Genomic DNA, 17,534 nt, shown 5'->3' with positions numbered 1-17,534 from the left:
ACTCGTACTCGAGTACCGTAATGCCAAGTCACAACTATCACCATACCGATATCCCTTGTTAAGGGTACCCTGCAATAATATAATCGTACTGTACCTGCTCGTGAAAATAAAGGCGCGAGAGCCCCACGGACCGCTGTACTCGTAAAGTACCGGTACTTGATCTACGGAAGTAAATTTACAACCCATAAGTTTTTTATATTTTACCAGCAGGGGGTGTTCTACTAGCAGGGAGTGGGGGGGTGAATTAGATAGTGGCTTGGAGAGCTTTCACCCTCGCCATACTCGAGGAGAATCTCCAAGACACCGTACCAAATTCGCTACCGTTACCGTACTTTACCTGTACCACGCTAGCGCCACACCCCCTTACTAGTAAAACATACAAAACTTATGGGCCGTACCTTCGTAAGACTTGGATAAAGGGCTTCAACATAGCCGCCTTCAATTGACTGTGGCTCTTTCGCCGTTGTACCAAGCTTCTGTCAACCTGCGCCTGTTGAATCTGCTCGGTAGTGGCAAGTGGAGACGATTTAAGGTTACCTGAATATTCCAAATAGGGCAAATTGAACCCTTAAAAACCAAGTCTTGCATCCCCCCATCGCGAGACGTTTCGCCCCTGCATAGGAGGCCAACGTCAGCTTTCCTGTTTGGTGCCGGCTGCCAAGCCTCGAGCCAACTCTAGTGATTTTCGAAACCCCAGAGGAGGAGGGAGATATCACAACCTCGTGCACCGAGGAGTGGAGAATATTTTCGTGCCCACGAAGAGATGTGAACGTTTCACCCATGAAACCAAGATTCTCGGATCTCTAGCATGGCAATACCCCGCCTCTAGCGTGCGCCGGTGATAGGCATCTGGGACCCACCGCCATAGGTCTATGGGAGCATATTTCTCCTGCTATTCGCTTCCTCACTTCTTCTCTTTTGCTCCGCTTCCCCCGGGTATCTTGGTTAGCACCCTAGTGCATAGAGCCTGCTCTTAGTGTCAATTCGATAGCCTTTAACTAGCTGCACGCTCCTCTATTTCACCAACTAGGCCCTTTCTTTTTTTTTTCATTTTCCACCAAATACCATGAAGAGTCACCACTCCTTACCCGCCTCGGTCATTCTCTCAATCCCCTTCTGGAATCCTTCAAATGCGCTGCTTGATCAAGGCTTTAATGTGACCAGAGAAAACTGGTTCTTCAACGGGACCCTGAAGCCTGAGACTGCAGCGCAGCTACCGAAATCTTGCGCGACAGCGTACACGAAACCAATAAACTGCGACCCTACGATATTGATGTCGCCAAATGTGGATGAGAAGAAGTCGACACTGGAGGACGCTTGCGAACCAGAATGCGCGACATCGTTGCTCACCTACGAGCGGGGGGTACGGGAGGCATGCGCAGGTGCAGATCTGAAAGCATTGGGGTTGGGTCAATCATGGTTGAGCAATGTGATGAGTGGACAAGCAAGCATCCTGTTATACTGGAAACAATGCCTCCGGGACACGTTTGTGACCCTTCTCCACAAAAATAATCCTCCCACTAACAAAGCCGCAGTGGTACGAAAGATTTTTGCGACATTTCGCAATCAGACTACGAAATAGCCTGGGAAGCCGCCACCGCCGAAACCGCCAATAGCGCAGCTATCAGTGAATTTTGTGACGACAGCTGTCTGACGCAAACTGTGGTATTGAACGCTCCGACAGAGGAGAATTTGGACGACATCAAGGAGATGTGCGAGACAAATATCACGGTATTTCCATTCATTGACGCAATGCAATTCGCCGGATTGATCAAGCGGGATCGCGACGGATCTGTGATCGCTGCAAACGCTACGGTAAAAGTCAGCTCACGAGGGTCAAGAAGTGCATTGGGACGGGGAGTAGAAATACTGTTAGGGATAGCTCTGTTTGCTTGTTTTTTCATTCTGTTTTGAGGGTTGATGAGCTGGCCTCGATCCTGGGATTCGGAGTTGCAATTGGGGTTTGGGTGGCGCACGATGGTGGTCTGTCTTTTCGGTTGTATCCTAACGATAATGAAAATTATGATGAAGGCTTCACGATCAATTAGAATGGGTTAACTAATCTAACTCCACGACACCTCCGAAGTGAGCATGAACCAAATCACCGCTAAAACCGACTTCAATATCATCACATTGCTTCACTCGACTAGTAAAAGTCTAGCATCTCAGCCCCGCCAAGATCAATCCAGCCCAACACAAATCTACGGGTACGAGTACTGTACTGTACTCCTCAATAGGTTGCACTAGACCACGGATAATAGCTGAAATTGCAACCTTCCCGGACCAGCTCTTTGTGCCCCCTCCAGAGAGAGAGCTGGTCTACAACTTCTATCTTAAGATCACATAGTAGCTCTCGAATAACCAATCCCGCATCCAGAACGCTCTATAGCCCACCAGCCAAGCAGACAAGAACCGATTCGAGCACTGTAGACCAATCTAATCGGAAGTTGGAACCACCATTCCCCCGAACGCACCCCCGCAGTACCCCATTCTCTGACATACATCCCACCTTAATCCATCATACAAGTACTGTACGAGTACGATACCAGGTATGGGGGGGCGTCCGCTCGTGTCTGAGCGCTAATACCACGATAGAGTCGGGCTAGAGTGTTTTGGTGTATTTTACGTGGGAAATTGGTGTGAAGGGCGGGCTTGTAGTCTACGGACCCGATCGGAATATCGTATATCGTGGGAGGTGAGATCTGGCTTTGTTACTGGTATGGTACTTTGGAAAGAATGGGGAGTGGTATATATATGTATGTACCTCTTGGTGAGGGCGGTACGGGGTGGTAATGGGTGTGGTGGTTGTGGCCTACGGATAGGTCTACCGGTACAGTATTCATTCGCATGATGCTAGAGAAATCGTGATCATTTCGGTCGCAGTGACTCACCCTAGCTGGATTTTTTTTTTTTACACAAGTTCCGACCTGACCGCCAAACTTCCAAGTTCTCGGAAATGATCCAAGCGCAGGAAACAGGTATCATATAAGTCCAAAAGCTGATTTGTATTTCCGAAAGAAAAGAAAAAATTCCTCTACACCCACCGCCCAAACCATCGAATCAAACCGTTTACACACCACAGTCCTCCAACAGCCCAACTCAAAACATTTGATGGGGCGCAACTCTTCCATAATCCGGGGAAACATTCGGCCCCGGTTCCTCCGGCGGATTCAACGTTGGCGTCTGCCTCGAATTCCTATATCCACGTCCCAACTCTGAAGGCCGGTGCTCGTATCCGTGGTCATCGTGGGATGCCATTCCAGCGGCTACTCCGCTCATGTTGGTATTATGTGTGTGTGCGGTTTCCTCGCTAGTCCTATTGAAAGGGTTACGCTTCCAAGAGCGGGGGGCCTGGTTGTTGCGGGTCGAGTAACCGTTCTCCGGGCCGGGGCCAAATGCGCGGTTCTTGCGGTGGTTTCTCAGCGCAAGGTAGGAGAGGAGGAGGGTTATGAGGAAGAGAACGCTGGGGGAGTTGTTAGTATTGTTGCCCACAGAAATGGGAGGGGGAGGAATAGATGCAGAACCTCAAGGCCACAGCGAAGGCGAAAACAGACTTATCCAGCTGGCAGAGTGTCCCGGCGAGGTTCCCACTGCCACCGCTTGATCGATAGATATTCGAAGGAAAGTCGTTCGACGAGGAAGTGATGCTATCGGAGTATTCCAGCGGATCACAACTCATGTTTGGAGAACCGCGCATGAGGATAGAGATGGCGATGGAGCCACCGAGCAGGAGGAAATCCATGATCAGGGTGGCGAGGAAAAATTTCTTGTGCCCGAAGCATGTCGTGAATAGCGATAGGGAGGTGTAAAGAACGGTTACGCAGGACTGTTTTCGCTCGTTAGACCTCGCTCATATGGCCTCGAAGGGAAAAGGGGGGTGTGATACTCACAATGACAAAAATGGTGTAAAGAGCTTTGGGAGGTTGTCCGCTGGAAGCGTCGGTAAGTGAGAGCCTATTCGTCGCGAATTCCCAGGTGTGATAACCCGCGACACCGACAATATACGCTGCCAACAGCAGCTGCAGTAACCGAAAAATAAGCGTAACAAACTTTATCGCCCGGGCGGCAGTCATATCGCACGGCAAACCCACTAACCGGACGCAAAAGGTCCTAGTAGGCAGGAAAAAAGATTGATAGTTAAATCGATGGAGCGACTGGCGGATACAAGCGTATTATCTTGCCTCAGAAAAAAAACGAAGGGCATCCGCAAACAGCACGGGCGGGGTCAACGCTTCTCCCAAACCCCAGCGCGCGACATGGCACCCTTTTTAACAACTCGAGATCATGATCGGTAGTGAGATCGTCCATCTCGGCGAATCCCTACACCAAAAAGCTCGGCTTCCGAAGTGGTGGTTATCGAGAAACCTGAAGAGAATCCCTGGGCGCCGTCAGCGGACGTCATGATGGTCGGTCCTCTTAACAAAAGCAGATGTGTGCAGGGATTTTTTATTTATTGAGCGAAATACTGGTCCCTGTAGCCTACGAGTACTTGAGTACTGTACGAGTACTGTACAGTACCAGAATCGGAAATGGATAGACGCAGTCAGCAAATTCCAATCTCTAGGGATGACCTCGACAAGAAAGGATCAACAAATTCGTGGTCCCCCACCTACTCCACACCAAACATGGGTGTTCTCACATTGCAAAACCACAGCTCCATCGCTCTGGGGAAAAAAACGGTTAGAGTATATAGGGCCATCCAGGTATTACCTTCCATAAGTGACAGGCTCAGTTAGTAAATGTCCATGGTGCAATACCAGAAATAATGATACAACATCAATAGTACTGTACTTGCAACTTTATCAGAGTTTGCCATACAAAAAGTACATTACAACAGTATCCAATCTAGACCCTTAAGCTCTCAACCATCATTGTGGAGTGAGAAAATTCCCATAAATTCTACCCAGAGGGTCTGGGTAATTGCCTACATTATGACATCACTTCCGTTAATTCTATCTTGCTTTTGGATGAGTTGTGTGTGAGTATTTAAAACCAGCCATTTTTGGTGCAAAACGGAGGTGCTACGAATTTTATTGCCAAGATCGTACAGTAGCCCTCACCTGTTGGGGGGGAAGCTCTCACGCTGAACAAAGAACCCAGTAATCCAATCACTTGGTGCAAGTACAGTACTGTACCAGCGCATTCCGTTGGGTTAAGGGGAGAGTGAATCCCATCAAAGATTGAGGTTTTCAGGCTATCAGAGTTCAACAGGTGTTGATGGAGATAAAATACATTGCCCCCCCAAAGGCCACCGAGAAAATGAAACCTTCGGATCATTCTGCTCACTCACGGCAGGCTTGTGCCAAACGCTTGCTTTTGAGAGCCTGGGAGGGAGGGTACTGTGCTGTACTGTACAGTACAGTACATGCAAGGCGGGGGCGGGTTGCACTATTCGGGGATAAATATGATTATTATCACGATTGACAGCAACGGCTCCCCGCATACCGCTTCTTGACATCAACTCCCATATGAACTAAGATATGATACTTACAGTAGAGATATAGAAATCTGTATAGGATAGATAGGTGGGGAAAAAACAACTATATAAAAATTCTCGGTTTAATATTTTTTAGTACACCATCCTCTGCCTTAACAATAGCCTCAGTTCTCCCAGGAATATCATACCTGGATAAGTGTTTCCTGTATTAGCAACTCTGGTTTACCCACTGTCTGCATATAAACGGGTACTAATATCCTTCTCTGCAAAGAGGTCTAAAGTCCTAATATTATGTGCTTACATCTACTCTAGTACTATTGGAATAGCTCCATAATAGTGGTCTAACAGCAGGAAAATTTTATACCCATACCCGATACCCGTAGGGCTAAAGGGTGCTAGGAATGATATGGGTTCATATGCTTTAGTATACCATCGTCGGGTACTAATGGCCTACGTACCTGCTGGTGCAATTCTTACTATGATAGAGGCACTTAGGTATCATACCTCCACAATTCTATCTGTGAGAAGCACAGATGGGATCCGCAACAGAAGTGAGACTAGAGAGTATCGAGTGGTTGTACATGGTTTTAATTATTTTATTTTAAGCAAACTAACTTGAATAAGAAAACCTTTTTTTCCCAGTGTCATTGAGGTTTAAAGATATCTATGCCACATGTAACATTTATTTCCTCCGACTTTTTTAGGCGTTCCTAGTTATTTTCTACACCGTGATGACATGAGATGAAGACACGAGAGTGACAGCCAATGACAGACCCTCCGGAAAACCCACACCGAAACAACAAACCATCCACAGCACTACGGCCCCACCCCAGCAAACGGTTCCCTATTCCTAACCTCCAGATCAAACAGCATAATCCCAACCTCCTCCTCGGCAATCATACTGTCGAGCACGTACGCCACAAGCGCCAACACGAGCATCGCCTCCTTCCCTCCTCCAGCGCTTCCAAACTTCTTCATCTCCTCATTCACAGTCTTCCTCTTAAGCACCAACATCCCCAACTTCTGCAACCCGGCGAGTCTCGCCTCCCTATACGTCCTCAACAGTCTCTCATCGCGGAGGTCCCTAACTGCCTCGCGCCCCAGCGCGGTGTCCAAGTTGCCCTTCGCACTCGAGCGCGTCAGGTCGGCCAGCAATTCACGGAATTTCCGGGTGGCCTTGAGGCCGTCGGTCCGGACGGAGATGTTCGCCTTGGAGTTTTGGAGCCGGGTTTGCAGTTCTCGGTTGGTCGCTCGATAGCTGACCCCGTCGATGGAGTGGATTAGCGAGCGGAGGTTTGTGAAAAAGTTTAGGTTCTGGGTTGTTGGGGTTAGGGCTAGGAGGAGGTCGATTTTTTGGATTATCGAGGGGGTCATTTTTCTTTCTTTCTTCCTTTTCTCACCGTTATGGTAGGTGTGTAGTGGGTGATGATGTCTGGTGGTAGGTGAGTAGTGGTGAAGGAGGGTTTTATGTTTCAAGATATAAATATTACGTGTGAGATATTGTATGGAAGAGACACCGCCGCTTCCAATGGTCAAACAGAACATCTCAGTTACTATTTACTAAGCATTTTCAATTCAAGTCTGCAAACCGTGGAATTGGCAGTATAAATACAGAGCAGAGGTCGAAAAATCACTCCATTCTCCCCATAACTTCCATGTATTACAAGTCACGCACACTCCTATTAACACCCTCTCACAAACCTCCATAATGCTCTTCTCTATAATTTTCCAACTGTTTCTTCTCGTATCCCTCCTCCATAACTCCGGGCCCTCCACAGCCCAGGCAGCAGAGGTCCACGTCTCAGCGCCACCTTATATACCCCTCTGCCAAACCTCTCTCTCATCCCCCTCCTCAGTATCGGTAATAGCGGCAGCGAAACTCCTCCTTGCCAGCCCCCCCGGCCGAAGATGCCAACAGAGAAACATGTTCGGCACAAAATGTACCACTATCGCGACGTACGAGGGCGCGAAGATTGGCCTCTGCGGGAACTACAAAAGTTGGATCGAGTGCGCGCATGCGGGTAGGATGATTGTTAGCCTGGCGCTCTACAAGGATTGTAGTATTCCCACAGTAGGGAGGGGAAAGGACGGCGGGGTGGATTTAAGGAGGTTTGGGGGGGAAATTAAGGTGGGGGGGTTGAAGGTTGTTATTTTTTCATAGAGGGGGAGTTTTTGGCGTTGTATCATACCCACGGGTTGAAGTTGCTGTATGATACCTGCACGGATCATTCTGTTGTGATATTGCCGCCATATAGTTCCCATAGAAATATAATAACTTGCAACCTAACGCATAAATTCTATCCTCTCGCATGAGCGCTCTCCCGCACTGTTGAAAATTGTTAGCGGAAAACCCAAGTTAACTCCCATACCGCTGCTCCAAGGACCGGTTATCATACCAGCTGTTTCCTCCCGCATCATGGGGCATCATTCGGTAGTCCAAAACCATTTCCCAAAAATTTCTTGAGCCGTCCGCTTCCAAAGCCCCCCCGCGCGAGCCAGGTTTCTCGGGGTATGGGCATTCTAGCCGGTCGAAGGCCTTTGTTTCCGGAAATTCCCATGACAGCCCTTCCAGCCCTCCCTCCAGGTCTCTCCTCTCTCTTATATAAATTTCCCCCGGAGAAGGAGGAGGACGCCTGCGTTGGGAAGAGAAAGGGGAAAAAGAAAGAAAAAAAGCGAAACCAACCAGGGGGTGTTTGGCATGCCGTGGTTTATATAAGGTTTCCCGAACTGCGGTTTGTAAGGTGTGTGCCAAACGGCAGTTTGTATAAGGTATCATATGCATTGTCAAACAACTCACTGAACTTTTATAAGGTATGGTAACGGGAAGAAAAGAAAAGAAAAGAAAAACAAGTGGTTTTTTTTGGCCTTGCACTGAAAAATAAGAAAATAAGAGGAGACTATAATATGTTATCATAGTAAAAACAATCCAATGGTTTCTTACACGACTGTATATTTTTTTTCATATTTATAGGGTTCGAAAAACTCTACCTTACAAACTCCTCGCTACAAAACGCTATAAACCACGGTTGCCAAACACCCCCTTAGATAACTCAGTAGATATCATGGGACAGCGTTCGAACTATCTGGCAAGATGGAGATGACGTGCTTTGTGTTCTTTGAATTGCTAATTCCCCCGCACCCGGAGATCTCTTTGTCCACTGTATCAAACTAGCGTGGCTTTAGTATCACGAATCAAAGCCACATTGCCACACACCCAACCCAACACCTATCATACGCCATTATCAAGCCCACCGCAAGTGACAGATGAAATTCAAAGTCAACCATTATAGTATGTCGAATTTCTATCAGAACAGAATAATAACAACAAGAGCCAATATAAACGAGTACAAATTTACTAGTCCAGCGAAGCTACCATTCAATACCAGCCTTCATTCAGAAGAAAAAAAAACGACTCATTCCATATAACTCATTTCAGACAACAACAGATATCAGTACGCCTCCTGCTGCAGCTCTTAAGGAGGGATAGAACAGAGCGCTGTGTAGTTCCGACTTATGATACAGACCGTCGGTAGCTTAGGCACTTACTCCCTAGGTATCATTTTATTTACGATGCTCAGGCTCTTACTCTTGAGCCTTACATCGGGATTTAGAGGGCTTCCAGGCATTGCACTCTCTAGTCGATCAACTCACCCAGCTTTGCCCACTGCTCAGTGTAAATCGGATCGCAACAGAATGGTTTTTCTTTTCTCATCCCCAAACACTGCTATTCTTCCCTTTCCCATGAGGACCACTGATAGCAACTTTGAAATTTTTGCTCGTAATCAGATCCTAATATTTAATCAAGGGAATATCATAATTAACCAGCAAACCGGGTTATATGTCTTCCAACTCTATGACTGAGCTCTCCATGAAATGTCGATAACTTTGCGAATTGAGATCCAGGGTAAGCAAGTCAACCTAGGACCAATATACCAACTATGACCCAGCCCATATCAAGCGCCATCAGAGGCCAACGACAAGATCGTCGCGAAAGCATCGAGAATCAACGGACCACGCACAGCAAGGAGAGATATCATACCGCGAACGGCAATACGATGCGCAGAAGGAAGCAAAGCTGAACCAACATTGGCCGCCACAGAGTAGTGACAACGAGAAGAAAATCCGTATCATACCACGCTCGTCAACCTAAATCTGATGGCGGAACAACCAACCACCATATCCGAATGATAAATCGTGAATATAACGTGATTTTCTTGGTATGATACGATATTTTCTATCATACCCACCCAAGCGTTCCTTAAGTCGCCTCAAAACATGCAACTGGAAGCTCCGCCTCCCCCGAGACCACGTTCACTAGGCATGGAACATCTCTTTTTTTTTTTTTTTTTTTTTCCAGAGTTTCCCCACATGGACTTGGTATCATAGAGTTTTCCTGCGGTTTGGCAAAGTTCTAACCTTCGAGAAGATAGATATTTCTCGTTTCTGTCTCTGAATTAGCTAGTACCTTTGGCGGCGCCGTTCTATATTCAAAAAAAAAAAAAATCCCACCCTTCTAGAACTCTTCCATCGAACGAATTTAATCGCCGGTCTAGTATCATACCCTAAATACCCCGAAACGACGCCCCACCGATTTCCGATTTCCAAAAAAAAAAAAAAAAGAAAGCTTCATCATATCCATGAATATCACGGCGAACCATAAAGTACAACCCAGACAAACTTGAACAGGGTCAGAGCTAGCGAAAAGGTGCCTGCCAATATGCATCCAGGAGCGCAATGCTAGCATAATACGAATGCCAAACGACGCAGCACAAGAACCCCAAAGTGTCCGGTGGACGCAATGATTCCGGTTACGCGATTACTATGCTACACGGGCTCGATAACGGCGCGGAAGGGGGTCTCGAAAGGCATAGTCTAAGCTCCAGAACTAGTCTGCTTCGTGTTTGCCCGGCGATCCTACTACCTTTGACACCTGCCGCTCCTGGAATCCCGAGGCTCCCAAACAAAAGATTAGGGGATCCAGCTACTATAACGGTGCTGGGGGTTTTTTTGCATTCAGTAGGAGTACTGTAGCCCGCCGCGCAAGTGGGTGGTGTGTATTATTACTGCAAGGCAGCAGACCGATACCTTGGTTGATAAGGTGCCCGTGGTTGTGTATGTGCCGCATGATCATGCAAAGTGACCATTCGCACCTCCCCGTTCGAGTGAGTGCGGATGATTATTATTATTATGCTGGTTTTACACATCCCTATTACGGTGCGAGAGGACAATTCAGCAGGTTACGTTATATCCTTCGTATTACAAGCGCTTCCCCCGCATGTGGACCGTGTACTGTACTCACCATCGCATACCGGTACTTGTAGGTCGTATTATCAGTTTCCCATAGTCAGTTATGGCAACGAGCCGAGATCCTTCTTCCATATTTTTTTACTCCTAACAGATTACAGCCATCACAAGTTGCACTCTTGTCCCCTACGTAACTTGATCACTAATATCTCGGGGCAAGAGTTTGTCCCAGTTAGTCTAATAAAGAGGTAAGCAAGTTCTACTCGTATCACTGCCCAAATCATTAAGGTGACTGCGATTGCTATTTTCCCTACCTTGCACACCGCTGTTCAAAAGCCTACCGGCACTCTCCCACCGGTTCCCCGGCCCCACCAAGTCAAGTAAAAACAACAATAAGCCTCGAATAGGTATATTTTACCGGCAAAATCAAGACCTCGCATGCAAAGCCCACAATCAGTAAATCCTCCTCCTATGCTACCTCCCACTAATACTCGTACAGGACAAGTATGGGATACCGGTATATCGTGCACACAGACCGTACACACAAGTACCGTACCAGCAAAAAACTTCTACAGGCATCCTCCCCTGGTTCGTCCGAATAATAATAGTAATAGTAATAATAAAGCCCTGGGTATCACTTGGAACTACGGTACGGTACTGTAATGGGGGATCTGGAGAAACGACAAACGGCCAACATAGCGTAGCGCAAATCCTATCACAGCACAGTAAGCACCAGAAAATAAATGAAAAACGACATCCCCCCCCCCCAGCACAGAACTTAATGGTCTGCTTACCTGAAATTTCCTCAAAGCATGAAAAACATGAGTTTCGCTTGCGCGCCCGGGCCTGAAGCGAAAGAGAACCTGGATAAGCAAAGCGCAAGTACCAGCATCGGAGCTTTGCTGCAACCCAACAAGGCTGCGGAGAATTGGGTCCGAGGTGTTGCTTAGATACTGCGCGTGCTAAGAGTCGGGCCATCGGGCCGCTCCATGGCCTCCGCCCCCTCCTTGCTCACATTTCGCATGACTTAAGGGCCGACTATACCACCCACTCGCAATATAAACAAAGCTTTAAATGAGGTTAGGGAACACCTCCCGGGGTACTGTACATATTCACATCCTGAGCAAGGCATAAAGCGATTCCGAGACCTATAATTGCCTTGATAGTACTCGAGTACCGGTATGCTTCTGGCATCCATACCCATGAGGAACGATTGAGCAAAAGAAAATACCTGTTTGACTCAATTGTGCCGTCAATATGGTGCCGTACAAGGCACACGGCAACTCGCCTGAATGTTGAACTCGTTGACAAAAAAATCCTCATCCTAATCTACCAGGTACTTAGCTTACATAACCAAGGGTACAGTACATGACACGGCAGACCCCGAAGTTACAACTTCAGCCACCGAGACAAAAATGATTGGAGCCGGGAAAGTAACTTACCGGTACCGTCCTCGAGTACCGCCCCAAACGCGCACACCCGGAATATCCGGGTGTTCCCGAGCTATCGGGTATAGTGTTCCGACTAGGGAAGCCGAGAGTCCTTTTACTCTGTTTTTTTTTTTTTCACTCAAGATTCTTCGACGGGCCTGGATGGGGGTAGAGAGGGTGGAGGGAAGGGCTGGCTGGGCGGGATGGGGGTTCACTAGTTTGTGACATGCCCAAGGCTCTTTGCCAAGACTTCGGCATGAACCTTGTGATACCAGCAGCCTCCAACGGGGGGACCAGAGGGTGACTAACAGGGTTATTCCGCAGGCAAGATGGTGAATTCTTTAAGGTAGGGTAACAAGAAAATGCTTGTTGCTGATCCCTGTTTTTCACCCTCCGGTTTCCGTCGTGCCCCCCCCGTTGACGACTGTACCGCAGCTTGTACCCATAACTCGCCTTGCTGCCAAATCTGCCCAAGAAGTCGTACTGCACGGCAAGTCACGGCACTTGTGCTATGGTGCTGGATTGACTGCTCCATGAACATCAGAAATCTGCTCTTCATGGGGGAACAAAAGAGTAAAAATTAATAACGGAAGACTACGGAAGTCGAACATGGTGTGACCCAATTGGCCTATCAAGGAACCAAAATTAAAACGACTTGGTGCGTGTGCGACAGTAGACAAGGAGGCTGAACCCGGGAACTTGAGTCACGAGAATGACTCCCCACCAGCTAGACTTTGCGGCATAAAATCTATTTCAACGACGCTTGAAGTTAAGAACCAAGCCGAACCACATACCAACCGCCCAATCCATTGCAATGCCTCGAATTACTAGAAGATCTAAAGGACAGCAGTTGACCAGCTTGACACCCACAGCTCCAAAACCTAGAAGAAAAGCCAGTTCATCAAAAGCTCCATCTTCGTCTTCAGCCGCAGCCGCGCCAACTCCGGTAGATGATGATGGGACGGGACCAGTATATTTCTGGAAACCGCACGAGGTACCATTCGGTATCTTTTCCCAATGGTACGAGGATGAATTTACCGCTCCTTTCGATGGGGAACAAATGAGATTCGGTACAGCAGAGCAGTACGTACATTATTATCCCTGCAGCACATGAACCCTTATCAGTGTTCTGAGGGTAATCTTTTGGTACCACACAGATACATGATGTATAGCAAAGCGGTGTTATTCAACGACCCAGATACCGCGGCAGAAATAATGAAAACCATGAATCCCTCGACCCAGCGCGCCCTAGGCCGTAAAGTCCGGAACTTCACCGATGTAACGTGGGCGGAGAATAGGTCCCGGATTGTGGAAGAGGGGAGTTATTGGAAGTTCAAGAAGGATCCGAGCCGGCTCTTGGAAACGGGTGATCGGGAGATGGTCGAGGCGAGCCCCCGGGACAGGATTTGGGGTATTGGCTTTGGGCCCAAGAATGCTGATGCTGGAAAGAGGGATAAGTGGGGTATGAACCTGTTGGGGAAGGCGCTGATGGAGGCGAGGGACAGGCTCAGGAGGGAATTAGAGCCAGAGGTGGTGGAATCGAAGGGGAAGGAGCAAGGCTAACTGAGGGACAATTGCCACCATGGGGGAACTCAAAGCTTATTTGTTTGTGTGCACGCAAATCGCGGAGGGATGCCCAGCTGGATCATATTTCCACCCTTCTCCCTTTCTCCGATGCTTTCCTTACCTGCCTGATCTATTTTCTTTATTTATCGATATTTCTTTTCCCTCAACCTCCTCTTGGCTTTTGATGGTGCATAGCGAAAATGAGGACATCCCACAACCTCCGTATCACATAGCTTATGCGGAGGATTCCAGAAATGGCGCATGAGGGACCCGAGATTACTTCAAAAAAATTTTTGCGCATTTTTTTCGCAGACTCTTTCCTCTCGTTTGACGGAGGACCTTCCGTAACGTTTTTGGGGGTCTCCTATCGATCCCGAATGCTTGTAAGACAATGAAAAAGACAGCGGAAGCACAGTTTGCCTCCTCCACGCACATTTTCAATGAGCAAGGCTCATTGGCTTATTTCCAACGATATCATTGGAGGGTTTACCATAGTTGGCTGCTCAATCACTAGGCTTTGTTATCCTAGCACCATGGAAAATCAGAAATGACCTAAACAATCAATGTGAACACCAAGAGAACACCAAAAAGAGCACACCAACATTGGATAGAGATTATAGCATTCGAGTGTGAGTGTCAGATACCATGCTATTAGGGATCAAGACTTGTTGAAGGCAAACCCTAGACGCAATACACACTCTCCAGTAGTAACAACCAACCCGGAGAGATACCTATACAAGCATACTAGACTGCCACGTCTCAAGCTGACGATAACCTCCCCAACCCCCCATCTTTTCCAACAAAGCCAAAGCTCGAACTGAAATCAAGACATCACCATTATCATGAAGAAGACCAACATCACCACCCGCAGTGCCCCGAATCTCCCATAAATGATAACAATAAGTCTCAAAATTTCCCCTTTGATTCAGTTCCCCCCATACTCGCATCTCACGAATGACCGCGATCACTCTCGCAGCAATAATTTACAACTCGCTCAAACTTTCCCCCCTCCCTCGGGTATATGGCTGTCATCGGCGATCACATTTTTCCTCCCTTACCCCCACCCACTTCCCCTTACTTCTGCCACGAGCTCCGTCTCCCTTCCCCGCTAGAAGAGCACCGGCGCCGGTAACATGATCGGCAGACGTCATTGTGTGTACCGAGTGATAGAGCATGATGTTTAATGCGATTGACCGGGGAGGAAAGGGGAAATAAAGGAAAAATCGGAAGGAGCCGAGTTCTAGAAAAGAAGTGACCCCGTGTCGTCCCTTCAACTGGCATTGGTAGTCATTCCTTGGTAGGTTAGAAATAGTTACTCGCGCGGTCCAAATTTTAAGAACCATCATAACAGTATCATACCAAGGAAACCTCTTGCAGCCCCTCGAGACCCCAAATGCCCCATTCCGGTCGTTTGGCGCCTCGCTCCTCGGAAAGCTCCTCACACTCACACTTCACAAAAGGGTAAGAGAGGAAAAGAAAAGAAAAGAAAAAACCAAGAAAAGAAAACTTGTGATTAACTTAGCAAGCTAGTTGGCCACATTTCTCGGAAATAGGGAAATATTCCCAGTAGGCTAAATCTGAGCGATTTCGGAGTTTCCTCTCTAACTTACGCAACGATTAATTGCTTTCCCCCCCCCAATCCTCCTGACAAAGCCAAGGCATTGAAACAGTTGTAACTTCTAAACGTTTGCTCTCTCGCTCGTAAGAGGGGGAAAAAAAAATATTGAAAAAAAGATGGGGAAAAAAGCGAAAGAAAGAAAAGAAAGAAAAAAAAAACCGATGGTCAAAGAGATTGCTTTTTCTTAACCTTGGTTAATCGCGGGATGTCGGCAAGCGAGCCGGGAGTTAACTAATTGGCTTCGTTTCGGATTGTATTCAGTTCTATGATGTATCATTTCAATTCTTTTTTCTTTCCTTTTTCTTTTATTTTTTTATTTTTTTTTCACCTTTCCTTTTCACCCCCAGTTTTTCCCCCACAGGAAGGCATCCTTTTTGGGTAGTAGCCAAAGGATAGTAACCGTCTGATCACCCCGTCCCCGCAATACAGTAGTGAGTGACCTGCCGGATGTTTTTAATAGCCATGTCAGGAACTGTTTTATTTCATCCGAGCGTTTGTTCAAAGCGGGGTGGGTTAGGTCTTGTTCTACAAGTAATTTCTCCGTCGGTTTTTTACTCATCATAACTCAAAGCACGATTCAAATTTGGCGCAAGCCAATCCCGAAAGAATCAAGAAATCTGCGCGCCGAGCCCTTTGAAATCACATCCGAATATGTCGGTCTTGGCGGATTGTTTCCCATCACTTTTTTTGGTGAAAATTTTTTGCCAGTTCGTTGTGGTAGTTTGCCGGTTTATCATACTGAAAAATTTATGAGGTGCAAGTGCTACTCTAGACTATGGTGCGAACAATAACACCCCCCTCCCCCAATCTCCTCCATTGGCCAAGCCAAGTCCCCCACGAATTTTTTTTTTCCTTCTCGAGAATTCCCCAAAGGATGTGTTCGAGCGGGTAGGAAGTGCTCGTAGACTACAGTACTGTACTGTGGATTTGTATGGGTGTTCATAATTGTACCGGTTATATGATATTATATCATAATATACTGATTTTTTTTTTGATTTTTTTTTGCAAATCCCTACTTTCAGGTACATATTCGCCTGCAACGGGTAAATAAAAATCTTGGCACTGTACTTTTTCCCTCTCTTTTGCCGTGCGCCACTAGTTTAGAACTGAACGTCTTTCTATCCAAAATGGGAGGCCAATGGATGATAACACTGTGTGTTCTATGATTCCGGAGCGACCGAGCCGAGCTATGATAATGAAATTGATTGAGGGGCCCCAGGAATGGCTAACGCTCCCGTATTATACTATGGACACACTTGAGCTGCCGAGACGGGATACCACTGCAGAATTGGCGTATGATGATGATGATGATGATGTGGGTAGAGGAGCCGGTGCCTAGTTATCCTCTGGTTGGGCCGGTAACTCATTCGCATGGCACAGTTCCCATCATCCTTATTTCGTTTTTCCATCACCGTACTTTTCTCAGGTTGCCTCAATTTACCAGATGACTTTGTGGGAAAGGTGAGAAAAAAAGGAAAGACACATTCCTGTCTCCTTCCTTCCCTTCAGGCTACCCCCTTCTTTTGCCTTAGTACTTGCACTCGTAGCACAATTTCCAAGCGCCGAGGGATGGCTCGGGAGGAAAAGCCTTAGGAGTCCCTTAATAATCCAGAGACATCGCCACCGCAACAGCAAATCTTCTTCTCTTCCCATCCAACGGATGGATAAGGCTTGGTTTTGTTGGGGCGAAGGAGATAAAAGGTACTCGAGTATGATACTCGTACGAGTACTTTATCTACCGGTAGACTAGTCTAGCCTTTAGTTTTTGATATCCCCAGAAATGGTGGCGCCGATTTGAATTCCCATGTGCTCGAACCTTGCCCGAAATTGGGCGATCGATTGATTATCGTACCGCTTCCTGCCAAAAAAAGGCAAGGGCAGGCCAGGCAGGCAGGACGTGCAAGGCCCAGTGAGCGCGGTGCAATCAATGTAAGGGTTGGTGGGGTCCAGGAAATTTTTTTCGAATTGCCAGTCATAGGGCAAGGGGCCATTGCTTCCTCCCTCCCTGCTGGTGGTGGTCCAAGCCATTGGCCAATTCTTGCCGTGACTGTCAAAGTTAACCACAACGGTTTCTCCAACTTTATTGCCCGCTACAAGAGTACTAGTACTCTTGCTCTTACGGTACTTTGAGTGGCATTCCACATTTTCGATGCTCGTGCAAGGGGATTCTTCACTTAACAAAAGGAAACAAATTGTGCGTTACTGTAATACCGTGTTGACGGTATTGGCTAACTGGAAG

General features: G+C 47.3%; 2 protein-coding genes; one reads left to right on the top strand and one right to left on the bottom strand.

Annotated features, from left to right (window-relative positions):
• Positions 1-2,852: 2,852 nt before the first annotated feature.
• Positions 2,853-4,215, bottom strand: GSTUM_00011305001 (uncharacterized protein). XM_002841842.2 has 3 exons: positions 3,891-4,215; positions 3,525-3,826; positions 2,853-3,463 (listed from the first exon to the last, which is right to left on the bottom strand). Exons 1-3 carry the CDS (start codon positions 4,071-4,073, stop codon positions 3,100-3,102), a joined length of 849 nt encoding a protein of 282 aa, XP_002841888.1. The 5' UTR covers positions 4,074-4,215; the 3' UTR covers positions 2,853-3,099.
• An 8,710-nt stretch (positions 4,216-12,925) lies between these two features.
• Positions 12,926-13,987, top strand: GSTUM_00011304001 (uncharacterized protein; the record flags this gene model as incomplete). XM_002841841.2 has 2 exons in its annotated part: positions 12,926-13,194; positions 13,269-13,987. The coding sequence occupies 2 exons, from the start codon at positions 12,926-12,928 to the stop codon at positions 13,672-13,674; spliced, it is 675 nt and encodes a 224-aa protein (XP_002841887.1). The 3' UTR covers positions 13,675-13,987.
• Positions 13,988-17,534: the final 3,547 nt, after the last annotated feature.

The sequence above is a fragment of the Tuber melanosporum genome (assembly GCF_000151645.1).
Source record: "Tuber melanosporum whole genome shotgun sequence assembly, scaffold_82, strain Mel28".
Lineage (NCBI taxonomy): Eukaryota > Fungi > Ascomycota > Pezizomycetes > Pezizales > Tuberaceae > Tuber > Tuber melanosporum.
This window is presented reverse-complemented; position numbering and strand designations above follow the sequence as displayed.

Excerpts from the sequence above, each read along its gene's own strand:
- GSTUM_00011305001 (XM_002841842.2), bottom strand. The coding sequence starts at position 4,073 with ATGACTGCCGCCCGGGCGATAAAGTTTGTTACGCTTATTTTTCGGTTA. Across the intron at positions 3,827-3,890 it reads TTTACACCATTTTTGTCATT|TCCTGCGTAACCGTTCTTTA; the intron begins GTGAGTATCACA and ends GAGCGAAAACAG. Across the intron at positions 3,464-3,524 it reads GCCTTCGCTGTGGCCTTGAG|CGTTCTCTTCCTCATAACCC; the intron begins GTTCTGCATCTA and ends CAACTCCCCCAG.